Below are 27,029 nucleotides of genomic sequence, written 5' to 3'. Positions count from 1 at the left end.
AAAAAAAAAAAAAAATGCAAGTTCAGTGGGTGGAAGAGACGCCCTTGCCAATGGTGTCTACCACGCAAGCGTGAGGACCTGGGTTTGACGTTTAAGATTTATGTAAAAAGACAGGTAAGGTAGAGTCACTGGCAGTCCTAGGTTGGGGATGTGAAGACAAATAGATCCCTGGGGATGTTGGCCAGCCAGCCAGCCTAATATAATGGGAAAATTCCATGTTCCAGTGAGAGACCCTGTCTCAAAATCAAGGTGGAGGGCTCCTGAGAACAACACCTGAAGTTGACCTCAGGTTTCCAAGATGCTCATGTACACAAGTGCATGGACACATACATGCACACACATACACATACACACACAAGTTCAACGATAAATGGATTAAAAATCTTTGGACGGTGACTTCACAGCATTTGACCAAACACAAGGTCTTTACAGAGCGAGGTTCTGTGCACCAGCAAGTGTATAGCACCCTCACCCATCCGCTTTCCCAGGTCACATACCCTGAAGGTTCCAGGACAAGCTTGACTTTTTCCCACTTGTGATGATGGCCCATTGCAACCCACCTATAGGGGCTATTGTGCTGTGGCAGAAAGGTGCACTGTACCAGGAGTCAAGGGCCTGGTTACAGGTCCCAACTTGAGTTGCAGGTGTTCAGTGTGCCCCTGAGCCAGCTGCTGCACTCCTCTGGATCCATAGGCCAACTCCCAGGGTAAGCAGTAACAGATCACTTATCACATGCAAGACATTCTGGGCTTTGCGGGAGAGACAACTAAAAGCTAGGGTGAGACTCATATAGAGGTCCCTGGGCTGAGGACACACATGGCAGTTCTTTATCCACCACCCTTGTGGGGGGAAATGATGGATTAAGCCACCAGACCTTAACAGATGAAGCCTGGTCTCAGGTCGTCCCTTGGAGAAGAGAAGATGGACTGGCCCTGCCCTGGCCCGGGAGAGCTGGCAGCCTCAGGTGTACAGCATTGAGCACCTGAGACCAGCAGGTCCTGTGCAGAGTGAGAACAGGACGTGTACTGTTCCTTGATGGGGACATTAGATCGTGATGATGCAGCTCAAGTGGCTCCTTTATTTCTCCTCCCCTCCACTTCTTGAAAGCTCAACAGCCAACTCTGCCAGCCCTGGATAATGACGGCTGAACAACCAGGAGGAGTGTGAGGGGCTCTCCAGTGACCACACACCCAACAAAAGTCAGCAGTGTGGGGAGCTAAACCCCAAACCAGGATGTAGGGAGGGCGGTGACATCTCAGCTCTGTGATGGAGAAGTCTGAGCCACTATTGTTTCAGTGGAAATATTATTTTTTTCTTTTTCAACAAGGCACGGGCTACATGCAATGCAGTAACAAGTCTTAAGTGTAGAACTCGCTGAATGTACCCAAACACCAAGCTGGCCCTGAAGGTTTATTCCTCAACCCTTCCCAGTCTCCCTAAAACCTAGCAATATTCTTCTGACCTTCAAAACTACCAACTAGCCATGGCAGTATTTTGAATGTCACATACACTGAAATATGCAGTGGAAAGGTTCTTGGGTTTGGTTTCTTTTGTGTGTATGCATGTCCACCTGGTGTGCAGGTATGCACAGTGTGCATGTGTGGGGCCCAGAGTACAGCCTCAGGTGTCATTCCATGGGCACTGTGCACTGATGCAGTGAGACAGGGTCTCCACTGCTCTGGAACTTGCCAAGTTAGCTAGGCCGGCCGGCCAGTGAGGCCCAGGCATTTGATTGCCTGCACCTCCTCCCTCCGAGAGCACAAGAACGCACCACCACACTTGGGTCCTGGCAATCAGACTCCATCCTCGTGTTTGCAATTCGAGCACTTTATCAACTGAGTCATCTCCTCAGTCCCAGAACTGGTTTCTTTCAAACGGAGTGTCCTGTCTATGAGCTCATTAGTGTTGTGGCCTGTAGTAACAGTTTGTTCTTTTCTGTGTTGTGTGGTATTCCACTACACAAAGCACACCATGATAGATGGATTTATTCTTAAAGACCGTCTCAATTGTTTCCATTACTTGGGAATATGTCTTCTGGGGGAAAGAACCACTTACTTTTTGGACAGCTGGGTATGGAGTCAAGTTTCAACAGACGCAGCCAAGCTGCAATGGGTGCAGTTTTCTGAAGTGATTATACATTTCTCCATCCCCACCAGCAATGCATCAGTCTTCACTTTGCTTCAGATCTTTGCAAACAGCTCATTGTTGGTACTTAACCGTTTAGCCATTCAGGAGGGGTGGCAGTAGCGAAAAGCCCACCGTGGGGCTGTAGAGGTAGCACAGCTGCTAAGGGAACTCACTGTGACTCCAAGACACTTGAGTTTGGAACCCAGCATCAATGTTTGATGGCTCATGACCTATAACTTCAGTTCCAAGGGATCCACCCTGCTTTCTGGCACACACAAACACATATAAACACACACGCACTCACACACTAACACACACTAAAATACAGATTTATTTAAAAGCCCATTGGCCATGCAGGTAACCTCCCCTCTATACTGAGTCTTCTCTCGTGTGTCACTGAGTCCAGAAAAGATGGGTTGGTGTCATGTGTGTAGAACAGCCAATGGACCAGGAGGAGCAAGGTCATGGGACAGCCTCAGATGCCATTCTTTAGGCACAGTTGGCACTTTGCCAATTGGCAAAGAGAAAACAGCATGGCCTGATAGCTTCCCAGAGTGAAGAGGCTGAGGTTTTACTGAACTCACCAAGGTATGGATCTCTGACCAACACAAGCAACACCTCAAGACTATATGATGCCCGAGAAGTCACTGGGCCGATCCATGAAGTTCGGAGCACCTGTTACTGAAGGCATGTGAGTGGAGGTGACAGCTCTAGAAGAGGCCTTCCAGAGGGGCCTGGCATCACAGTTCCTGGGGCTGCTGTGGGGTTGATACAGTCCGAGGCCCTTTGCAGTCTGGTTCTGTTAGGAAAGCTATGTTTGCAGCAATGACTGGAGGAGACGCAGCCATCGTTAGAGTCTTGTCTGGTGGTTCATGTGCTTTTCTTGGGCTGAGCTCCTTCTGTTAGTCATGTGGGAAAGCACCTTCTAAACCAGCAGGGACATGAAACACAGGGCTTGCCTGTCACTCTCTGCAGCTGCTGTGGCTGTGAATCCCAGCCCAGAGTACACTGAGCTTTGAGGGTCCATGCAGCCAAAAGTGCTAGGTGGTTTACATCAGAAATGTGCACGGAGAGAGAGAGAGAGAGAGAGAGAGAGAGAGAGAGAGAGAGAGAGAGAGAGAGAGAGAGAGAGAGAGAGAGAGAGAGAGAGAGAGAGAGAGAGGCAGAGACACAGAGACAGAGACAGAGACAGAGACACAGAGAAAGGTGCACACATGCAAAGAGGTACACACACATATGCACACACAGAAAGAAAGGTACACACAAAGAGAGGTACACACATATGCACACACAGAGAGAAAAAGGAACACACAGACAATCTCATTTTACATCTCTCGGGATCTTTGCAATGTTATCAGGGCTCTGGGGCAGGGTTCTGAAGTCCCCTCAACCCTTGACCCCACCACCACCACCACCACCACACACACACAGCCCTTGGAGTGCCTCCTTCCTTGTCTTTGTACAGCTTCCCTGGTTCTGGCTGCCTTGGCTCTGACCAGGCTCTGTGTGCCTGTTCAGGAGGGTTCCAGAAGCCAAATCTTGTAACACAAACAGGAAAGGCTGTCAGAGTTTGTGGGAATAACTGCACAGGTTTATGGCCCTGTTCACACAAAGGCAACTCTCCCAGAGGCCTAGACTGAGGCTTGTAGTTTTAGTGCTGCAGAGGGGGAGGGGGACATGTTGCAGGAAAACAGGCAACAGCCTGGGATGAGACTGAGCTGGTCATTTGCCTAGCATGCCGCAAGCCTTGGTTTTATCCCCAGCATGTCATTAACACAGAGTGAGGTCGCACTCACATCTGCCATCCCAGCACTCAGGAGGAGGATCAGAAGTTCCAAGTCTTCCTCAGACATGTAGCAAGTTCAAGGCTAGCCCAGGTTCCATGAGAACCAGTGGGGGGATGTGCCTGTTAATTTGATGACTACCAGTCTCTGAAAAATGCAAGCGAACTTGAAGAGAAGCTCTGGGCTCCTCCTGTGCCATCTGGCCTCACAGTGGGCAATCATGGAAATGCAGCCATATAAAATATGGGGCACACTTTATACTTTTTTTGAAGAGTCAAATAGGGGGTGGGGTGCAGCATGGAATAGATCCACGATGCCTTGAGCACAAAGTTAATTTTCTTAACCGAGAGCTCTTACAGCAACAAATAATGCAAACAGAACAGCTCAGGGGGAAACGGGGTGGCTAAGGAAGGAATAAGCAGCTCCATACGATGAAATGGGTAGCTTATCAGCAGCTGCATAAATGACAAAACTCCACGCTGGTCAGGGCTCACCTGTAGAGGGACAGGGCCGAAAGCCCAAGAACCACCTATGGGAATGACCCAAGGGGTGGTGGCACCCTCATGGACAGGAGGAGACATTGTCAGGGGTCTTCTAAAGCTATGTAAGCCCCGCCATCAGTGTACCACAGCCTTTGACAGCAGTTCCATTTTTAGGCACCGACTCATGGAATTTTACAAAGATCTATGTATATAGACTGCCTTGCTCTAACCCACAAGCCTATCCTGCAAACACCACGAGAGCTCATCACAGGTGGGACTCTGGGTAAAGAAGTTGTATTGAAACATAATGGAACACCTATGGCATCTCACTGAGACGGTTATGACCTCATATCACCATGGCTTGTCACAGAAAGGAGGGGGAGGAGGGAGGAGGGAGAGGAGGGGGAGGAGGAGGGAGGAGGGGGGAGGGGGAAGGAGGAAGAGGAGGTGACCACACGCGCATGTGTGTGTGTGTCTCTGTGTGCGCGCACATGTGTGCATACATGTGTGTGTGTGCATGCACATACACACACACACACACACACACATGCCAGTTCATACAGCCAGGACGGGGTATGGGGGGGATCCCCTGGAGCTGGAGTTACCATGGTTGTGAACCACCACATGTCCATACTGGGAACCAAACTTGAGTACTTGGAAAGAGCAGCAAGCGCTCTGATCTGCAAACCATCTTCCCAAGCTCCTCCTGACTGTCTTTTGGGATAGGGCTCTGAACTCACGCTGTTGCCCAGGAAGCGTTTGAACTTGTAATTCTCCTGCCTCAGCTTCTCCAGTAGCTGAGATGGCAAGCCTGAGCCAGATAGAGTAGTTTCCCGTCTTTCATCCTTTTGGGGTTGGAGATGAAGTTCAGGGCCCAGAGGATGCTAGACAGGCGTTTTCCCAGCAGTACCTTGCTTCACAGTCAGTGCACAGCAGTCCATGCCACACCCAGGTCTCCCGTGTGGCTTTATTCCCTGCAGTCTTGCTAATGCGGAGGCAGGTACATTTATTATTCCCATTTTACAGACAAAGAGACTTGGATGCAGAAAAGTGAAGTAACATGACTCTGCCAGCTTTTAAGTGCTGCCACAACAAAGGATCAATTCTGACACAGTTCGGAGGGCAGACATCCTAAATCAGGGTTTGCCAGTGAGGTTGGTTCCTGCTGGGAGACTATGGCAGTGGGCAGGATGCAGGTTGCCCCAGACTCTCCCTTCACTGTGGTGACTGTGGGCAGTCCCTGGTAGACTTAGCCTGTCACTGCTTTTCCCAGTGTCCACCCACCTTGCCATGTGGCTCCTTATAAGGACACCAGACATTGGCCTTAGGACCTCTCTATCTGGTATAACCTCACTTTAACTAACCGCATTTGCAAGGACCCCATTCCCAAGTAAGGTACCACCCTGGAGGTCTGGGTGGCATAGATGGGGAGGGTGCACTAGGCCAGCACACTGAGCAAGGACATGGAGCTGAGGCTCAGATGCAGCAAGCAATCAGGCTATACTTACCATCCTTGCTGGGCACTGTCTTCCCATAGCGTGGGAGCTCACACTTACGTGTCTCAGGTGCTGCCCTTAGCATTTTATATATAGCTGACTTCTTTGCTGGATTTTCTTTTTCCTTTTCTCTTTCTTTTTCTTTCTCTTTTTCAAGACAGAGTTTCTCTGCATAGCTCTGTCTGTCCTGGAACTCCCTCTGTAGACCAGGCTGGCCTCAAACTCAAGAGATCCTCCTGCCTCTGCCTCTGCCTCCCGAGTGCAGGGATTAAAATTGTGTGCCACCACCATCACCCTGCTACATTAAATGTAAGCAATTTAATCCAGACAATAACCTGCTTTATAGATGAGGAAACCAAGACACAGACAGGGTGAAAGTTACCCAAGGTTACATAGTCTGTGGTTGTTAGACTTGAGATATGAAGCCAACGAGTTGCTCTCCAGAGTCCACGTTCTTAGCCACTGCAGTAAACTTCTTAAACTGCTGGTTAATGTGCGGCTTTTACAAGACGCTTGATGGTGTGCTGTCATGACAACATGCTGAGAAACAGGGCTTATGAAGCGTTTTTGTCTCTAGAAAGACCCGTGCCCTTCCTTGGGTCAGGTGTGAAGGGGCTGCTCTTACCTCCTCGGCTGCCAGCACCAACCTGGGTGGAGCTAAGCAGCCAGAGCTGAGCATCCAGGAATAGCTGACATCTCCAGCTCGGCCCCTCACATGGTCCTTTCTCCTGTGTCGGGCATTCATGCCTCTGAATGGGCTTCAGGGGGCCTCTGCACGTCTAAACGCTATGTAAATCGCCATGTGGATGAATATACTTATTTTGCTATAGCAAGGAACCATAGCATTGATAAGACTCCCAAAGTCTCATATTTGTAATTTCCCAGGTTTCCTTCGTCTTTAAGAAGGTCTGTTGTTATTAATTTACTTGCCCCTCTAGGCTTATTTTGAGCCAGCTCAGACACTTTTAAGCAAGCAAGCAGAACTCGATTCACAACGCTCACACACAAGTGCACACAGCACGGCTGTCCAGAGTTCTGGAACCGACCCGAGTTTGCACGGGGGAAGTCTCTCTTCATGTCTTCCTCTCTATCGCTTTTCAATCTGCACCCCGGTGTCTGATGTTTCAGCATCTCAGCCGTCTCAGGTTCCCACCCAACACTAACCAAAAGCTCATAGACACCGAGCTTGTAAACAGTGTGCTGACCAGAGAGAGCCCTGCACTTGGAGCCAGCATCGGAAAAACAAAACAGTGCCAGGCGTGGTGGCACACGCCTTTAATCGCAGCACTCGGGAGGCAGAGGCAGGCAGATTTCTGAGTTCGAGGCCAGTCTGGTCTACAGAGTGAGTTCCAGGACAGCCAGGGCTACACAGAGAAACCCTGTCTTGAAACACCCCCCCCCCAAAAAAAAGGGGTCAGCATCGGGAGAAAGTGCATGTGTGCATAGGCAGACGAAGGTCAGCACCGCTTTATTGCGGCTACATGTTAGAGGCAATTAGGCTTATTACTGACGGCATAGTCCAGCTTATTAGAAATAAAGTGCCCTCTGGAAATTCACACTATTGAGCACTGTCTTGTACCCATCAAGCTAGAATCTGCATATTTACAGAAAGATTCTATATGGTTGAGATGCCCAGTAAAGAACCATTGACATAGAATATGAAGACTCTCGTTCCTCGAGTTTATAACCCTGGTCAGCACTTCGGGACCCTGGAATATGCACCCCGATTCCTGCTGGGGCCCACTGTCTAATTATAAAACACAGGTATGGCACCTGCTGTCTCTCCTTCACAAGATCGTTGTGGGTTTCAAATGGCATGATTGATGTCATCAGCTGCTCACCGTGACAGGGCTGACAGGGGCTGGGGACTTGACAGGAGGCAGGCCAAGTCTGCTTCCTCACTCATGGAGCCAACTGCCTGGTGGATGGGAAACATGTAAAGGCCGGGGGCTGTGTACCGTGTGCTCGTTGCGATGCCTTGGTCGTTCACCCATTCATTCCTCTGTCAACCATTTATTAGAACCTGTGCTGCAGCAAGCACTGAACGGTGATGTTGATGCCACTACGTGATGCCACAGGAGCTACCAACCCTGCCCTCCAACAGCCTCCTGTCTGCCCAGACGGAGAGGCAGCAGATAGGTCAGGTTGAGCTTGGTGCTCTGGGGGTTCAAGGGGAGCAGCATTCCAGGCAGAGGAAGCATCCAGGTAGAGGCAGGGAAACATGTCTGAGCCTTGAGAAGGTTCAAAGAATCTGGGACAGGCATAGCAAGGATTTCAAAGTACCGTGGGACCAGATCCTGTGAGATGCTAAGAAATCTCAGGTCTTTACTAAGAAATGGGGAATTCCCCCCAAAAGTACATTGAAAGAACCATGGCCCTGCTTTGGGAAGCTCTTTGAACAGCAGCATAATCCCTCCCCCCCTTTTAAGAAACTCTGACAATAGCCTGGGGTAGAGATGCCTAAGTCCTTGACTGCAGTGATGAATGTGGATCTTCGAATGGATAGGAGCTATAAAGGAAGGTAGCATCTACTGAATGGCCGTGTGGAAGGGAGGCTCTGCCTTGGTGCCTGGGTGGACCGTGGCTTTGTTGACTAAGATGAGAACACAAGAAGATGGACAGGAGAGACCAAGGCTAGGTCTGCTGAGGTTGAAACATCTTTGGGGAGCTATTACTGGCGTTGTGCAGTATACAGGGTCCTGGGGCTAACAGAAATGAGAGAGGGGGCAAGAGGCCAGGAGAACTAAAAGCAGCTGCACAGAAAGGCTGGGCAGTAGATAAGCCCATGAAGAAGTCAGAGTGAGGCTAAGAGGCGTCTCTGCTTTCCTTGGCTTGTCTGGGCACTGGAGGAAATGTCCAATGGTTACTGCCATCGTCCACTACAGACGTCTTTAGCAACAGCCCTGTGGCGCTACTCTAATATCCTAGAGTAAAAGGCAGCCTGGTAAAGGGAACCCGGAGTATAAAAAGGAGAGGGGCAGAGGGGTGGGACCTGTCTTCTCCCCCACTTCCCACCGTCTCAGGCACTGTGATATGGAGCTTGTCCTCTCCAGGAAGGCACAAGGGACATGCTTGAGTGTTTAGCATTTCTATCAGACAAGGACCCAGTGCCTCGGCCCAGGAGGCTCCAGACCACATCCTAGGTTGATTCCAGTGAGCTCATTTTTCAGAGGCTGTTGCCATCTAATAAACCAGAAGACTGTACAGAACAAAAGGGAGCCAGGCCCCCACAGCACTGTGGGAGTGACTCCCGTTAATCCCAGGAAGCAGGCCCCTGGCTTTAAACTGATAATGACTCCTAGCAGCCAAATAATTGATCTAGCTGGTGTTCTGGCTTTAAGGGAAAGTGAACTGGCCTCTTTAGAAATGTTGGCAGCCTGGGCTGGCCCATTAGTAAGACTGAAAAATCAAAACACTGTCCGGAAGAAGCCATATGACTGGGCTCAGCAGAAGTCATCAATAGATGACATCATCTCAGAAGTTAGCAAGCCAAGGTCATGAGGCCCCCAGAGCAGGGTCAGCTCACCCTTCACGGCTCACAGATACTGAGTCAGTCAGGGGACACAGGGGCCCAGACCAGAGCCTGCTTCATTCTAACCCCCGCCCCAAGCCTCCCCCTTTATTTTTGCTCAGCAAAGTCTAGAGGGTTGAAAGCCACTTGCAAAGCTGGTGACATATGGCATGTTCTTAAGGAAGGACCTCAATCCTGCCATGGGCACACCCCTCAGATTCTCTTACACTCTGTGGTTGCCCCTTGATTTGCCTCTACCACTTATGCTGGCCATGTCACAAACACAGAGGGCTGCCCTCTGCCCCAGCTCCGACTGCCTTTCTCATTTACACTCTGAGAGAGTTGGGAGCTGTCTCTACTTAAGCTCCAGTCTCTGCCTCCCTAACCACATCCTCACAAGGTACCGGGCAGGGTCTAACGAAGCTCAGGGCTTGCCCATTGTCACTTCCTATCACAGCCTGAATGAAGTGTCCACTATTGTTAGCCTTGTTGTACACAGGAGGAAACTGAGGGCACCAGCTTGGTCTCCAGCCAATCCTAATTTCTAATGCTCTGCTGTGCTGCAACCAAGTCCCCAGTGCCCACCCTGGATTCTGACGGAGTCTCCCCACTTCTCAGCATTCTATCCCTGTGTGGTAACTGTGCCCACCTCTCCACTAGGCTCTTGAAAGGCTGCAGCCCCCTCTACCCTCACCCCTCCCCCCCCCACACACACACCTGGACTCCTGGGGTCCTCATCCCAGATCTGGTGCCCCAGATCTCCCCTGCACTTCCTTTTTCTCCAGCTAGAGGGTTTCCCAGAAGACTTCCAGCCCTCTTCTGCACTCCAGAGCCACTAAAGACCATCCTGTCCACTAAGGTCATTTCTCAAGGTCGCACTGAGTGGGTAACAGAGCCGGGGCTGGAGCTAGGGGCCTGAACTCCTGGCCATTTCCTTTATTGCTTAGAGTTGACACCACCTAGTCCCTGTGTTCTGTAGTTAAGCTGCAGCCAAGAGCCCTGCCCAAGAAGGGAGAGAAGGTGTGAGACTCTGATAAGGTGGGCTGGGCTATTTTTAGAGGGCTCTAACTTCCCACTTAGGATGTGAGGCACCCAAGAGCCAGTGGCTGTCTAAACCGTGGACTGCGAGGCTAGCTCATTAGAGAGAAGATGCCAGAGTGACAGGCTCCCTGTCTTCACTCTGCCTGTTTGTTGTGAGGTTTGAAGTCGGTGAGAATTCACCCTATTGGGTGATTCCCCTTTCACTCATTTATCTGCGAAGCCTGGAGATAGCAGCTTTAGAGAAAATGGAGCGATCTTCAGGATCTATTACTAGACTCCACACTATTACTCCAGCCTGGGAAAGTCCCAGACATTAGCAGATCACAAAAGAGGGGCGCAGAGTCCCCAGACCTGCAAGGAAAGGTCGGTAGAGACAGGAAAGGCAGGCAGACTGCAGTGGGGGTTGGCATGACCTTGAGCAAAGGGTTCTGACGCCCTTACAGGGGCAACAGTGGGACCCAGGGAGAAAGATCAATCCTATGGGAGGGAGCCCCCACTAAGAAAGAACCCAGAATCTGGGTTTAGAGTCTGGCTCTGCCAGGTCTTCAGGGATCTCATAGGGAAAGCTGAGAGAGGTAACTAAGCAGAGAGCTGGGAAGGTTCGTGGTTAAGGGAGTTATCACAGGTGCCACACAAGGAACTGAACTGCCCCAGCCTGCCCAGTTCATTTGGTCACTTGTTTTGCTGAGGTGCTGCTAGCAACTCAGCCTAGAGATGCCCCAAAACACCCCAGGCACACTTCCCAGGCTATTCCGAGGGCCCCAGTGGGTCCTAGGCCAGGATTTGAGTTCCAAGAGCCACCAAAGTCTCTGACTTTTGCAGCTGTGTCCTCAGCATCCCTACCCTGAAACTGGAGAACAGGTGCAGGGGAGTGTGGGCAGTTCAGAGCACGCTCTGGCCACTCTCGTGGCCCCGGGTACCATCCCCTTGAAAGACTAACTTCACCTTACAAACAGGAAACCGAGATCCAGAAAAGAAAGGAGGGTTGCCTAGGCCGCTCCCCCCCCCCCCCCCCCGCCCGAATTGGAGACAACCAGTGGCCTCCTGCCTCTACCTGGTTGCGCACAGCGAGGCAACTGCAGCTGGTGCTTTAAACCTCAGCTAGTTCTAGCAGTTTGGGAAACTTTTCAGGCGCCCGCCAGATTTGCTCAGCGGACTCAGCTCCCCCGAGCGTGTATCCCCTTCCTCCCCAGACTCCCAGGAGGGCTCGTGACCAGCTCACAATGTGCCAATGCCCAAGGCACCCCGGGCGGCTCCCAAGGTCCCTGGGAGACCAGGTCTAGTGCCCCGGGCGCCCTGACTAGGGTTGGGCGCATCAGGCTGCGGGGACGCTTAGCGCCAGCGACCGGATCATCAGGCTGGGGAACCGGACCCGGATCCCCGAAGGCCACCCGAGGCGGCGGTTATTTATAGAGGGAACCGTGCTCAGTCCCTTCTCGGCGGCGGCGACAGCTGAATATTTTGCCCAGATATGGCTGCGCCCCCGGCGCGGCGGCAGGGAGCCCCGCGAGGCCGAGGGAGACCTAGGGATGGCGGGCGGGGGGTCTTACCGGGATGCGGGGCGGCGTGAGCGCGGGCGGCGGCAACGAGCGGAACGCGGGGCTTGGCGAGTTCCCTGGCGGCCGCGGGTGGGAAGCCGGGGGCGGGCCCTGCTCGGCTGTCACCGCGCCCCGCCCCACCCCGCCGTCCTCCCCGCCCTCCTGCTCTACCAGGGGCGCCGGGGTGCTGCACGGTCCTGGCCTGGGAGCAACACTCGCTATTAGGATCTTGGGCCACCCCAGCCCCGGAGCCAGGTGAATGTGTGGTTCCCTGCCTTGTTCTCGGTTTCTCCAACTTGTCTCAGGAAGATTTTAAGCTACGTTGGAGGTATTTGGACAAAGACGCGCAGATCTTTACTCTCCTCTAAAATGTTCCAGTAAAGTCAGCACAGCTACACCTAGCTTCCTTTGAAGAGGCAACCTGTCCCCTAGGCCAGTACTGGCACGGGCCCAGGGCTTAATAACCATCTGTGGACGCGCAATTCCAACGCAGAATTGAACGCCTTCTCCCTACACAGCATTGAGAGACTGGAGCGTCTGAAATCACCACTTAAAATAATCGGAATGAAAGTTCCTCCTTCTTAAAAGGCTAATGTGTTCTCTCCAGAACAAACCACTTAAACCCAAACCGAAGCCCTTAAGTGTTTCAATAAACAAACGGCTCCTACCAAAGAATCCAAACAGGCGCAGGGGAACATCTCAGTTGGATTATCCTACCGTATTTTTTTTGGTGAGGGAAATCTTAATTCCTAGATGCCTAAGGAGAAACGCTCGAAAGTATTTTCCAAATGCATTACTGTATTATAAAACCCTCACCCTATTAAGAATGTCCTTTTCAAGGGAGAAGTGGGGTGTATTTTTAAACAAAGCAGGGACTTACTATTCCCAACGACTTATTTTTAAGCGTTTTGTTGTGGGTGTAAATACTTTCAGGGCACATATTAGTGTGTAGCTTCCTGAATTTTACAGTAAGAATACCTGTGCAAGCCAACCACCAGCCTGCCCCCGCCCCCCAGTTAATTTCCGATTATTTTAAGGGAGAGGTGGGTACCTCTCCCTTCCTAAGACACTGCTTTCTGGACCCTTCCAGAAGTCTTGCCCTTATTGTCGGGTTGGTGCCTCTTGCTCGCTGCTGAGGCTAATTTGTGACGCACCATTCTTTCCTACTGTTCAATTTATAGGTTTCATCCTGAGCGAATTTACCATATGAACATAATATGGTATTTCTCTATGAATGCATCCTATTTTAAAAGTCTACTTTGCTAGTAGTGGAAATTCAGAATATTAGTGTGGCTCAGATCATTCTTTCTCCTGGTCTGCAGGAAGTTGAGTTGGAGAGTTGAGTCTCTAGGAGAGATGAGTAAAGGATTAATGCTTCTTGCGAGTGGTTCCCACTTGGGTTAAACCACTTCGGTTTAACAAGAATTGCTACATTGTAGCTACACTGGTAGAAAGTAACCACATCCATTGAGGTTTTGATCCACAATGCCAATGCCCTGTGTCCACATTTGCTGACAACTTTTTGTTTGTTGGCCAGCTGGATTTTCTTTTTTGTGAAGTGTTCCTTATTTTTACCGAACATACCTAATATATCAACACAATATGGACACATACCATATACCACATATGTAATATACAATGTATCCTTCCACTTTGCTCTTCCTCCTCCTCCAGCCTTTTAAAGACAGCTGTGTCTGGCTCCCAGTTGCTCTGCCAGCTGTGTCTGGTACTTTGCTACCTTAGTCTCTCACAGGCAGGTCTCTGGTCCGCTGGGAATGGACTCCGGACTTCAATACAGACTAGTGGCTAAATTCATGTGTGTGTCAAGCGACCTCACATCACACTAATTTTATCCTTACATCAAAAAACATAAATGCTTTAAGAATGGAAATGTTTAAGTCAGTGAAATAGGAAAGGCTTCCTTTGGTTGTGTACAATCCAAGGATCTGTGTTCTTTTCTGTTGTTGAAAGACATCGCTATAAAAATCATGACTTTGCAGCTATTGGATGGAACACAGGGCCCGCAATGGAGGAGCTAGAGAAAGTACCCAAGGAGCTAAAGGAGTCTGCAACCCTATAGGTGGAACAACAATATGAACTAACCGGTACCCCCAGAGCTTGTGTCTCTAGCTGCATATGTAGCAGAAGATGGCCTAGTCAGCCATCATTGGAAAGAGAGGCCCCTTGGTCTTGCAAACTTTATATGCCTCAGTACAGTGGAACACCCGGGCCAAGAAGTGGGAGTGGGTGGGGGAGGGTATGGGGGACTTTTGGGATAGCATTTGAAATGTAAATGAAGAAAACACCTAATAAAAATATTTTAAAAAATCATGACTTTGCCTTAACTCAAACATTTATGTTCTGGAAAAATTTTTATTTCATCATAAATAATTATTTTAATCACTGGCATAAGTATTCTTAAATCTTGCTGTTTTGGAAGAGTTTTTATTTCATAATAAACAATTATTTTAGTTAGTGGCATAAGTGTTCATGAGTATTTTAAAATACATTTTTTAAAAGCCAGAATACTTTGTTTGTTTGTTTTGTTTTTTTTCAAGACAGGGTTTCTCTGTGTAGCCTTGGCTGTCCTGGAACTCACTCTGTAGACCAGGCTGTCCTCGAACTCAGAGATCTGGCCTGCCTCTGCCTCCCAAGTGCTGGGATTAAAGATGTGCGCCACCACGCCCAGCTGGCCAGAATACTTTTTATACATTTAAGATGGAAAGGTTTAAAAGTCCTGGTCGTTTCTTTTCTAGTATTGTTTTCCCTAGTTTTTCTCAGATAAAAAGATGACTTTAAGAAAGTTTGTCTCCAGTCTGGTTTTCTCCTTGAAGTCCACTCACTTCCAATTCCCAAAAGCCTCTGAGCATCTTCCCAGCAGTCTACTAGCTCAAATACAATGTGCTCAACCCAGACATTCACCTTCCACTCAGGCCTGGGTAAGGCACCAGCCTGGGTAAGGCCTGACTTTGCTTTGCTCCCATGCCTCCTGTATTTATGCTGTCTATGCTAAGATTCTAATTAAGAACTTCAGGATGTCTTCCATGTGTTTATTATTCCAGTGCTCTGCCCTTAGTCTGGGGGTTCCTCCACCTCATCCTAACCACAGCTAAAGCTTACAATCCACCCACTCGCCTGTCTGTCCACCAGTAAGCCAGCACATGCTGCACTGTCCACAATGTCGTTCTGTCTATGTGGATGACACAGGAAGTGATCATGTAACAGTTACAGAAGCTAAAATGGTCCGTCCTCTTCCTGGTTCCATGATGCAGTGACGTCCCATAACCGGTTAGCCAGCAATTGGCAAGGGTGGGAGTATAGACTGTATACATGCTGTTAGGCAGTACAATTCAAGAGTCATCTGTCCATGAGCAGGTATCCATGGTGTGCTACTGGATAAAGAGATGGCTAGGAGTTGTCCCAAGGGGCCGTCATACTTGAGATGACTAAGACAGACAACTAGCTGGCTGTCTACTCTTAAGGTGCAGTGACACCAGGACCTGGAGAGGCATGCTCACATTGCACTGGAGAGCTACGCCTGGGATAATCCCAGCACTCTGGAAGCAGGAGGATCTCCAGTCTGGACTATATAGCAAGACCTTTAAAAAAAAGGACCAGGACCAGCTCAGAGGGGAACAATCACATCACTGCAACTATTGCAATGTCAGTAGTTCTGGATGGTGGCAAGCGGGTCCAGGCTCCAGGGGAAGGGCCCGGTAAAGGACACCGGTAAAGTCCAGGTAAAGGACACAAGTGGAGAAGACAGGGCCGGGGAGGGAGGGTGTAGAACACCTGGCTCTCGAGTCTGGACAATGATAAGCCACACAAGGTTTGGGGTGAGGGTGGATGAGACGACTGAGCAGATAAAAGCACTTGTTGCCAAACTGATGGCTTGGGTTCAATTCTTGAAGACGATGAAAGGATCAAGAACCAATTAGCTCCCAATGTTTCCCTGACTTCTACATTGATCCATTTGACATGAAATAAGAAACACACATACACACTAACAATTTTTTTTTTTTTTTTAAATTTGAGACAAGGAGCCCAGTGCTATGAGTGGCTCCTCCTTTAGCAACACTGAGGTACCAGACACTAAGAATAAATATTCTCCTTTGGGGACATTTGCTACATCACTACACCAGAGTGGATCAAAGTGAAATCATTACATTCTCGATTTGTTGGAAATGACCCCAACATTGCAACACAGACATCAGTGAAAATGAATGCTTTCAACTTAGGATCAGAATGCCTCGAGACTACAAAGCTAACACATCAACTTGGCACAATTATGGTCATCTGAGAAGGAGCCTCAAGTTAAAAAATGTCTGCATCAGACTGGCCTGTAATCTTGAGTATTGCCTGATGCAGACGGGCCCAGCCCACTGTGGGCAGGGACACCCCTCGGTCTGTGGTCCTGGGTTCTATAAGAAAGCAGGCTAAGCAAGCCCTGGGGAACAGCCAGGAAGCAGCGATTCTCCGTGGCCTGTGCTTCGGTTCCTGCCTTGCTTTCCTCTGGAGAGGGTTTTTCCTGGGAAGTTTCTTATTGGCCACGGTGTACAAAACAGAATAGAAAGCAAACTAAGACGTCAGGTTTTATATTGCTAAACATTTTATTCTAATATTATATTAATAATTCAAGTGCAATTTTTCTTTGAAAAGTCAACTGCATTAAACAAAACTTGTTAAATATCTTTCATCAAACAAAGCATATTCTTTTCAATCCTCCACAACAGTCAGAGCCATGTAGTAAAAATAAGATGTTTTAAGACCCTCCTGCACATTTTGTATTATTGCTTTGAGAACAATCTGCATTAGCGGTCACAGTCTCAAGCAGTGATTAATTAATTTTTGAAAGCTCTACCAGATACTGTGACATAAAGTCATGGATCCAGGTGTCAGTGTCGGGCAGCGACGTGTCTACTAGATACAGCACTACTTTCCGGTCCCAAGGGTTAGTGTGCTCAATAACTGTCTGTACCAACGCCACCAGGGGTTTCTTCTCCACGTGATTTCGGAACACCATTGAAGCCTCCTCCGACCACTGGCTGCACTTCACGCCTAGGAGAAAGACAGGGAGTGAGGGGGGCAGTGAGTGGCCACTCCTGCCTTTCTCTGAGCCACTGGGAGGGAGAACTGTTTAGTGAGTTACAAAGTACTTCAAGTATTCCAGGTTAGACCTGCCTACGCCAGAGAATAGCAGCTCAATGCTCCTCGGCTCACAGCTTGTCTATCGTGAATAAAGGTGAGACTACCTGCAGACACACCTTCCCTTTGAGACGACCATGCTGTGTATAAAGGAGGGCAGTGATGACCACACCCATTTCCTATACCTAAATTGTAAAGTTTTAGAACTGAGATAGCTAGGGGAAAAGGTCAGAACCAACACTGAATTAACAGAAAAGCTTGGCTATATGATCTATGTACACTGTCATTTCTTTCTTTTCTTTTTAAAAAATTTTATTTATTTTAGCTATATGAGTACACTGTACCTGACCTCGGACACACCAGAGGAGGGCATCAGATCCCCTTATAGATGGTTGTGAGCCACCATATGGTTGCTGGGATTTGAACTCAGGACCTCTAGAAGAGCAGTCAGTGCTCTTACCCACTGAGCCATGTCTCCAGCCCCACACTGTCATTTCTTACAACAACAGAGAGCCATAGAGAAAAGCGCACTGTTTCATCTGAGCCCATGGATCTGAGGAATACTCAGGCAGGTCTTACGCAGGCTCCCTCTTGCCTACAGCTATCCTGCTCCCCATAAGAGGGGCTCCTGGGAGGAAGTGAAGCTCACAGTCTGGGGGCACAGGCTCACCCAGGACTCATGGTGGTACCTGGTTATGGGACTATAGACGCCCCAGTCCCAACCCCCTTACACGCTCACCACTGAGGGCCTGTTCAGAAATGCCTTTTACCAGTGCATCATGTTCACCTCCACCAAGTGACTCTAAAGGCCACGCCCACAGTCTGAAGAGACTGAGCAACCATCGGAATCAGCAGATAAGGCAGGAATGCTGGAGTGACCAGGCAGGAATTTAAAGTAACCCTGAGTGACAACTGAGGGCTTCAATGGAGGAGACAGGCTGCACATGAGAACAGAGGGAGGGTGGGGTGCCATCCAGTGGGAAAGGGTTTGCTTAGCCTGTGTGCCCATGCTTGGCACACCAAAGAGGAAAATTATGATTAATAGAAATATGGAAATTTTTAGAAAAGTGGAAAGAAAAAAATTAAAACGCTGGGAACAAAACCAACAAAGCCACTGAAAAAAGAAGTCTGCTAAGCTCACTGGCCAGGCAGATGGGGCCAGAAAAGAGTCTCTGATCGCATGTGACAGGAGAAGCTTCTAAGACTGAAGCAGAGAGAAGGCTGGAGTGGTGGGACGGAGTCAGAACTGTGACAACTAGGACAGTGTGAGGGTCAGTGTAGTGGGAATGGGGAAGGGAGAGGGGGAAGGAGGCAAGAGGACAAACACTGCCAGTGAGCTGGGGACCTCAGGTCCGAGTCATACTACACACACACACACACACACACACACACACACACACGGCTCTGCACATCACACCCAACGTCAGAAAACCTAAAATCAGTGAAAGCTGGGGAAGAAGCCGAAGGAGGGGAAGCAGCTCGGGTGCAGTGGGACAGACTCTCAGAAGACTTGCAGCCGAACCGCACCGCACCGCACCACACCGGAGAGCCCAGAAATAAAGTGTGGCAGTGGAGAAGGAACAGGCTCACAGCTCAAACTCTACCCTGCCCAAGAAGCCCTCACAGTGCAGGGCCCAGTTCTTTGCAGGCACTGGGCTCATCTAGAGAGGCAGGATGTGGAGGGGCAGAAGAAAAGAAAAACAAAAGAGGAGGAGGAGGAACAGACTGTGGATAAGTGAAAACTGGGTGGAGTCTGCGGATAGGCTGCCTCAGAAGGAATGAGGAAGACCTTCAGAGGAAAAAGCAAACCCGGGTCTGAGGAGAGGAAGAGAGCGAACGCATCAGAGAAAGAGTGACAGAGTGATGAGGGCAAGTCACACTGTTCGCTTCTGAGGCTTGATTATGTCTCACTATGTAGCCCAAGTTGGCTTCAGACTCACAATGTTCCTGCCTCAGTCTCCCTAGTGCTGGAGTTACAGGCAAGTGCCCAGCCATTCTTATTTGTAACTGATCTAGCAGTAGAAAACAGTGCATTCATATTATTAGCATCAAAGTAGCTGATTATGCAAATTAGTAATATATAAGTAAACCAATGGCTGCAGTCAGAGTCGTTGTGGAGGGGAGGAGGACGTAACTGTTTTCCCTAAGGATGAAGTAGTTTTATAAAGTCCATGAGGTAGTGCCACTAACTGCAACGGAGAATAACACTACTTACCATTAGCCTGGAGGGCTAGGACCCAGCTTAGTTGTAAAGAACCTACCAGGGTGTGCACTCCCAGCACACAAGTGAAAGGCAGGTGTGCTGTACTCTCACAACTGCACCCTGGGGAGGCACAGGCAGGTAGATGGAGCCCTGGAACTTGCTGGCTAGCCAGCCTAGGAACTCAGGCCCAGGTTCAGTGAGAGCTCATCTTAAGAAAAATAAGGTGGGCAGTGGTTGAGGAAGACAGCTGACATTGTCCTCTCATCAACACATACAATACACACATTCAGTGAGAGGACCTTGTCTCCAGATACCAGGTCCAGAGCAAAACAGGAGGATGCCTGGCATTGAACTCTGTTTTCAACAGGAACAAAAACAGGTATGGGCACCAGCAGCGGCTCTACCTGTACACACACACACACACACACACACACACACACAGAGGGTAGGGGTATAGCTACACACACACACACACACACACACACACACACACAGGGTAGGGGTATAGCTACACACACACACACAGAGGGTAGGGGTATAGCTACACACACACACACACACACACACACACACAGGGTAGGGGTATAGCTCCAGCAGGACACACTAAACTCAACACTTGTTACATCTACAGGTCTCATCCACTAACAGCAGATTATAATTTTTCTCAAGTTTTCATGGACTCATATTCTGGGACATAAAACGCACCTGAACAAATTCAAAAACAACAAAAACCACACAATGTCTGGTCAAATCACAATGGAGTTACACTGGAGGTTAACAGAAAGCTAGCAGAAAAAATCACAGGACATCAAGAAGAAATAACACAATTCTAACTCACAGGCCAATAAGAGACCCCAAAGGGATTTCAAAATATTTGAGCTGAATGAAAATGAACACACAGCATGCACATCAGACAGTGTGGTGTACTGCAAAAGGGTGCTCAGGGGGAGATCTACAGCAGTGTGGGTTAGGACACAAGAAAGCTCTGTGTGTGTGTGTGTGTGCATGTGCACACTCTGAAGGCCCTGTCAAACAGCAGGGACACTAGGCACTCATCCCTCAGAGAACCCTCTTGACAGTGAGATGCCATATTTGACAGAATATTGGGTAAACTTGGGCATTCAAAGTGGAAATGAAGGAAAAGCTAGTATTGAATCTGAAGAAACTACTGCAAGCCCAGACTGACTAGTGGCCATGGCACAGACAAAGTGCTGTGTAAGTCATGTTTGTGTTTTACGTACAACCGTCATGGAAAGCTGCTTTGAATCCTAGCAGTCAGGCACAGGGCGAAGGGCAAGGATCTCAGAATGATCTCCCACTAGAGGTTGGGCAACCAGCAGAGAATTCATATCCGCCCTTGTCTGCACCTCGTCCCCCAACTGTCCCACGTATGGAGTACAAAAGGCCAAGGCCTCAGGCAGCAGCGAAGGCGTCAAGTGACTCAAGGAGGCTACAAGGCCACACTGTCCCAGCATGGCAGGACACTGAGGGCCCAGAAGCACAGGTGTTCTGCTGGCCTCCATGCCTTCTGTTCAAACTGAGGGGACCCAGTGGTCACTCATAGGGGAGCCATATCTGAACTGTCTCTCAAAGGGCAGAGGAAGACCTCATGAGGCAACACTACAAAGCAGTGTCCAGTGTAGAGCCATTAAATAAGCATGCCAAATGTCAATGCGTGGTGAAGTTACACATTTATAAGCTGTGCTGTGATGCAAACAAGAAACTCACTAGCCCTTACACAATCTTGTAAGGGCTTGTGATTGTGTAGCAGTTACTAAGTTGAGAATTGAAAATAATTAATTTGTGCTTATTGGTTATTTAGGCTGAAAGTTTCTGTTACCTTTTGCTTGTTTTTATTACTGTTCAAACCAGGGAAATACTGGGTCAATGGAATGCTTTACGTTCATCAAAATAAGCTGCAGGAGGTAGGGGTATAGCTCAGCCAGTACTTAGCATTCCCACAAAGGAGATGCGATTCGGAGATGTGCGGTTCAATCTGCAGATCTGGGGGTGGGGGTGGGGAAATGACAACTAGCCCATAGGATAATATATTTCCTCCGAACAGGGAGACTGTGAGTGAGGAAAACCAAGCAACATCGCTATCTATCCCAGGATTGCAGCTTTAGGAATTTATCAGGCAATGCAAACCAAGTCAAAAGCAGAGGGGAGAACCGACTGGCCATGAAAATGATCACCGAGGACAGGATGCTGCTAGCATTAAAAAGCTGAAGCAACATGCAGCAGGCTAACTAGTGACCCCGCACTCACTAAAAACCTAGCACCAAGCAGAGTGCAAGCCCCACTGCAGCTGAGCCCCCGCTGCAGAAATTACCTGCGAGTTGAGCAGTGACAGCCTGGAAGGGCAGCTTTCGGAACACGTCCACTAGGGGCTGCACTTTCCTTATGTTGACGAGCTCATGCTTGCCGTAGTCCAGCTCATACACAGACACCAGCCCATTGGTCAGGATTCCTTTTAAAAGTACCCTGTACCACCTATGGACACATTGGATTACAAAGAGAAAAAACAGGCCAAGTCAGCACCCTTTCCAAAGGGAAACACGCACTATATGCTACACACACACACACACACACATACACACACACACACACACACACACACACACGCACACACACAAATGAGCCATGGAAGTTTGGAAGCAACTGTGGCTGCTTCTCCCCAGAGGTTACCACTGCCTGCTGTGGCCCTGGATCCTCTCTGATACAGGCTGGAGTTTTACAGGCCTCATGGGGCTATGCAAAAGGCAGTGGCTCTTGCACTGTCACCCTCTTTAGGCTGAAACAGATGCCATGGGGGTGGTCAGGACAAGGCAAGGGATCCCTCACCCTGTGGAGATACAAGATGGCCACATCTGGTATATGGAAAGAGAGTCGCAGGTAGGATGAGGGGAAGCCAGAGAGTTGCTTAAGAGCAGGGAAAAGCTGAGGGGACATGATGGTTGCAGGGGCAGATATGTCAGGGAGGCCAGAGTGAGGACTCGTGAAGGCAGAGGACTCGGTGGCTGTTTGGGGAAGAGATCAAAAGTTCTGAACAAAACATTATTTTTGGGTATCCTCCTTTGGAGCCCCTCCCATTCTCAGTTCTCTCTTCTCCTTAACAAATGTGTTTTCTCTCTGTTTAACATGGACTGGACCTCAGGTGGCAGGACCAAGCATTCTCTGCAATGAGTTTATCAGCCAGAAACCTGCAGCAAGCCCAGGGTGAAACAGCTAGTAGCTTACAACGAGGCCAGTTTTAATCCCTGTATGTGACTGAGGGCTTCTAAGGGAACACAGGAACCTTGGTCTAAGATGCAGTAAGCGAGAACGTATGTGTCTCACAGACAACTGGGACACAGAAAGGATTCAGGACAAACAGCTGGGGGTTGGGAGCCAAGCACACAGGAACGGAAATCGCCCTGGCCCATAGCCCTGTGGTGTCACACTGCCCTGAGCCTCAGCTGTCTCCTGTGTAACAGTTTACTTTTTGTTTCCAAGTGTCTAGCTCGATACTTGGCGTTACAATAGGCATTTGAGAGTGCCAGCCACCATTAGCAGGTAACTCAGTGAAAGCTGCAGCCAGACTGGAGGGGAGTTTTCCTGGTAGAGATGCCAGGCTGCAGGCTGCTCAAAGGGGTACAGTAAATACACTTGGTCTCTACCCACAGCATCATCAGTGAGCTACAGGGGGCCAGTGATGGCGCTGTCTCCAGTCCGCTGAGTGCAGAGGAATAAAAAGAGTACTGCAGAAAACGGGTGCATTTCTGCACAGCTCAACTTCTGAAGCCCAGTGATTATTACACAGAGGCTCAGACTGGACTAGATATCAACTCCAGAGCAATCATGACCCAGAGTGTTAAAAAACGCAGATGTTGGGCCTTTTCCTGAGGGTTAGACTCAGGGGCTGGGTAAGAAAGGAGGATGGGGCTTTAATGTGTTTCCAAGTGCTTCTCATTAAGAGATTTGGAGACCATGACAATTTAAAAACCCTATCGAATTCCTATGTATTAGCTTGCCATAGCTGGGAATAAAGTTCAACAGTTGAGAGTCTTAAGTAAGATAGAAGCTCTTTAAACACTTAACACTGGTTAACGCATAAAAATTAAAAAAATCATTAATATTATCTTATCTATAAAATATCCAATATCCATGAACAGCTAGCTGGTTAAAGCTCCGGGGTGCGGGTGCAGAGCTGCCCCGGCTGGGCAACCCTTCCTCTCCTGGCTGGCCGGCCCAACACCAGCATCACTCATCCACCCTCTGATGACATCTGGTAACTGAGAACTAAGTTACCAGAGAAGACTGATTAAGACAGACGTATACAAACTGAGTGCCAACCCCGCTTACGCTTACTTGTAATGAATGAAGTGACACAATGAATTTTACAGTGAAAAGCTTATGACACAGGCTCATGATTTTCAAAATGAGCACTATTATTCTTTTTCACATTTTAAGAGTTAAAAATTGTTTTTTTCTCTCATAAAAATGACATTTTTATATATGCATATGTTGACTATCTTAAGAAAGAAAAGAAGTATTTTGGGTAAAAAAAATTAACACTGTGACCTTTTTTAAACTCTGCGTGTGTGTGTGGGGGAGAGTGATGGAGGGAAAACAGGGTGGGGGTTTTGAGTTCAGCATTAAGAAGCTCATCTTCTCTCGGCTGGCTCTTTATTTCCTAAGCCCCAGTGGCATGTGTAGGGTGAAGTGGGGGGCTTGTGCTCCACTGGGGCAGATCCTGTACCAGGGCACAGGTGTGGGAAACAATCAATGCATGCCGCCACTCCCTAAAATGGTGCTCACAATTGCCAGGAGCAACCCCGGTGTGTGCTGGGAATCTGCATCTTTCAACTCACAGTTTCTTTCCAAAGCCTCTTACTGAATAATCAGAGGTGGAAGCAATGGTTCATTATTTATAATATTGACTATTATTATTTATAATGCTCAAAGACCTGGGAGAACCTACCTAAGTAAAGAACTTGCTAATTTTGCTTTCCCCGTAAGACAGATATCACTCAGCACAAACTGCTTCTGAGGAATTTTTAGCACAGACTACTAGAGTTTTGGAAAAGCAAGTACCACTTTATAACAGCGATCAATGATACAGAGACACAGACCAGCCTGGAAAGATTACAGAAGTGGCTAAGAATGCTATGTTTGGGAGCTAGTTTTAGTTTCTAATGCTTTTTTTCTCCTCTAAGTTTCCCACAATAAACATTTAATTTTAAAAAACTTCATTTTATGAATGCAACACTAACTTTTAACATGAAAATGTTTAGTACATTTTTACATGTATTACTTTAAACATCAGAAGATTTGCACAATTTACTAAATCCATTTTTCATTCAAAATTCTCATTTGTTCAGGCCAAATCTCGCTGGACACATTAAGGATCCTCATGAGCTCTATACTCTTAGAAGAACAAGCTCTGCCCAGGACATACTTATTCTCCACTTTGGCTGCGTACACTTGGTCTCGCTCCACCGCTATGTGGCGCTCCTCGGACACGCTGTAGTACAGGATCATCTCTTCCATCAGCACTTCTAGCTTATGGATCTCCTGCCAGGGCTGGATGACAAAATGGCCTGGGTGACAGGCCACAGGCACATACACATCCATGTGTTCCCCTGACCTTGACAGGTGGACAGGAGGGGGCAGTTCCTCCAAGGAGAAAGAGCTGGTATGGTCCAGGACAGACTTCTTGATAACCTCTGGGTGGCTCTTTCTGAGACTCTCTGCAGGGCTGCCTGGAGCAGGTGTGCCACCATTCCTGTTGCCAGGGGAACTGGCCGCAGTAGACACCGCGCTCAGAAACACATCCTTCTGATGTTTCCACAGGTCTGCGTTTGTGATCTGCCGGTTAATACTGCGATGGGGATCCGGGAAGTTATTGGGAGTGAATAAGTACACATAGGCAACCCCCTTGGTCTCATCCACTTTTGTAACCTTTGGGAGATGGAAAGAAGCAACTTACAAAATCCACATTGACAATTCTGAGAAGCAGAATCTATATTAACCTTAAATACCAAAGCAGAGTATTTTGCAAAAACACTATTCGTGGTAAGATGGATTATCACAGCCTAATAGGTCCCAGAACACCAACAAAAACTGGAAAAAAAATGCTGTACTGTGTAAGAAGTGGCTACTGACACTGAGGGAAGAAGAGCCGTAATGTAGCATCATCAAGTCTCAGTGACACCCAATGCAGAGCAAGAGGAACACAGGAAGCCTGCACACACCTGCCACCCAGCCTCAACAATCAAACAGCCAGGATGATGACAAGCACCCAATGCAGGCAGCGGAGGACCCCAGGATGGTAGCTAGTGGGACCTCTGGGCCCAATTCTTTGCTTGGCCCTTGTCTGAATCTCCTTCCCCAGTTACACAGAGGAGCCCGGGAAGAAGAGGGGAGGGCAACTCCAGCAAGAGAGAGCCCTTCTGACCTCCCACCCCATCCATGGGGAACAGGGTCATTCTGGCTGCGTGGGTGCACGGCTGAGGGCCGGGCAACTCGGTGATTCTCATCAACTCCTCCAGTGTGTCTTAAGGATGACAGGAATGAGACACTTCAGGCTGTGTCCATCTATCATCTATCAACGGGGACACAAATGGGAGACAGGGACGTGGGCAGGAAGAGTGATGGACACCTGCAAGACAGCCTGTGGAGAACAATTTACTCTGAAAACTATGCTCCCTCAGTGACCATTTAAATCCATTCTTTGGTGTCTACTGAGATACTGTGATTGTCTTGAGATTTATGATACAGAGTATCATTAAAATTAACCACTAAAAAATACTTTTAAAGCTGAGAACTATGAACTGAGCCTGTAATAGCAACACCTCAGAGCTCAAGGCAGGAGGATTACTGCAGGGGAGGCAGGGCAGGGGAAATGACTTATAGCTTTGGGAAGGTACTGTTTGAGGGATTTCACCTCTGTGTTTAGATGTAATAACACTGTTCATGAGAGCTAACAGGGGTGTCTGAATGTTCTTCACTCTAGAAATGTGAGCAACAAGCTAAGGAACTTCAGGAAAACACGGGCAAATACCAGGTTAGCAGTGGATGACTTGTTCATAATCCACTCCAAATTAGCAAAAAAACTGTCTTAAAATATTTATCCAGAGATATGATCACAATTTATCTCTTAGCAAAACTGGAGAGCTAAGCTTCCTTGCTACTTTATTAATAACAGGAAAAGGGGTTTTGAATAATATAGGAAGGAGATGGAAGCTAACTCTTTAAATAGAAATAAACCATGAAATATCTACAGCTACATGTATAACTCATCTCTTAGAAGTAAAAACGTGTCCATTTATGATAGTGAGGTGACATTCATCACTGTAAACCCTGAGTTCCAGCTCTTTGCAGACATCTCAGGACCAGCAAGATAACTAACCTTAATACTACAGTCTGAGCAATTCAAAACAGAATCTCTCAACCAAAGAACAGCGTCGGGTGTCCACATGCCAATGGACTGCGGAAGATCAGCCAAACAGCACTTTATAGCCTGGAAAAACAAACAAAAACCGTAACATGGTATGGATCGAACACACTGTCTTAAGATAGGTCTAACATCTGTTTCCCTAAAGCCAGATTCTGCAACAGATAACAGCAGTCACAGCCCTTGGTCTGAGGGTCTGCTGTATGTTATCTATTTATGTCACTACTTTTTTTTTTTTTTAATCCTCCCAGGAGCCAAGGGGTT

The 27,029-nt window shown here is 48.4% G+C and overlaps 2 protein-coding genes across 5 annotated transcripts in view; both read right to left on the bottom strand.

The window, feature by feature from the left end:
• The window catches only part of Tmod1 (tropomodulin 1), a 76,077-nt gene extending 63,994 nt beyond the window's left edge, over window positions 1–12,083 (bottom strand). The window contains exon 1 of the mRNA XM_021160876.2: window positions 11,992–12,083. The gene's annotated coding sequence lies outside the window, so the exon portion shown is untranslated. The remainder of the gene's footprint in view (window positions 1–11,991) is intronic.
• A 4,483-nt stretch (window positions 12,084–16,566) lies between these two features.
• The window catches only part of Tdrd7 (tudor domain containing 7), a 68,316-nt gene continuing 57,853 nt past the window's right edge, over window positions 16,567–27,029 (bottom strand). For 3 of the 4 annotated variants that reach the window (XM_029476188.1, XM_021160236.2, XM_029476189.1), the window contains exons 14-17: window positions 26,721–26,831; window positions 24,768–25,270; window positions 21,660–21,820; window positions 16,567–17,037 (exon numbers count right to left, since the gene is read on the bottom strand). In XM_029476188.1, coding sequence (XP_029332048.1) covers window positions 16,817–17,037; window positions 21,660–21,820; window positions 24,768–25,270; window positions 26,721–26,831 — 996 coding nt within the window. In that variant the 3' untranslated portion in view covers window positions 16,567–16,816. The remainder of the gene's footprint in view (window positions 17,038–21,659; window positions 21,821–24,767; window positions 25,271–26,720; window positions 26,832–27,029) is intronic. The other variant, XM_021160235.2, reaches the window with a different exon arrangement.

Source organism: Mus caroli, chromosome 4 (assembly GCF_900094665.2).
Source record: "Mus caroli chromosome 4, CAROLI_EIJ_v1.1, whole genome shotgun sequence".
Lineage (NCBI taxonomy): Eukaryota > Metazoa > Chordata > Mammalia > Rodentia > Muridae > Mus > Mus caroli.
This window is presented reverse-complemented; position numbering and strand designations above follow the sequence as displayed.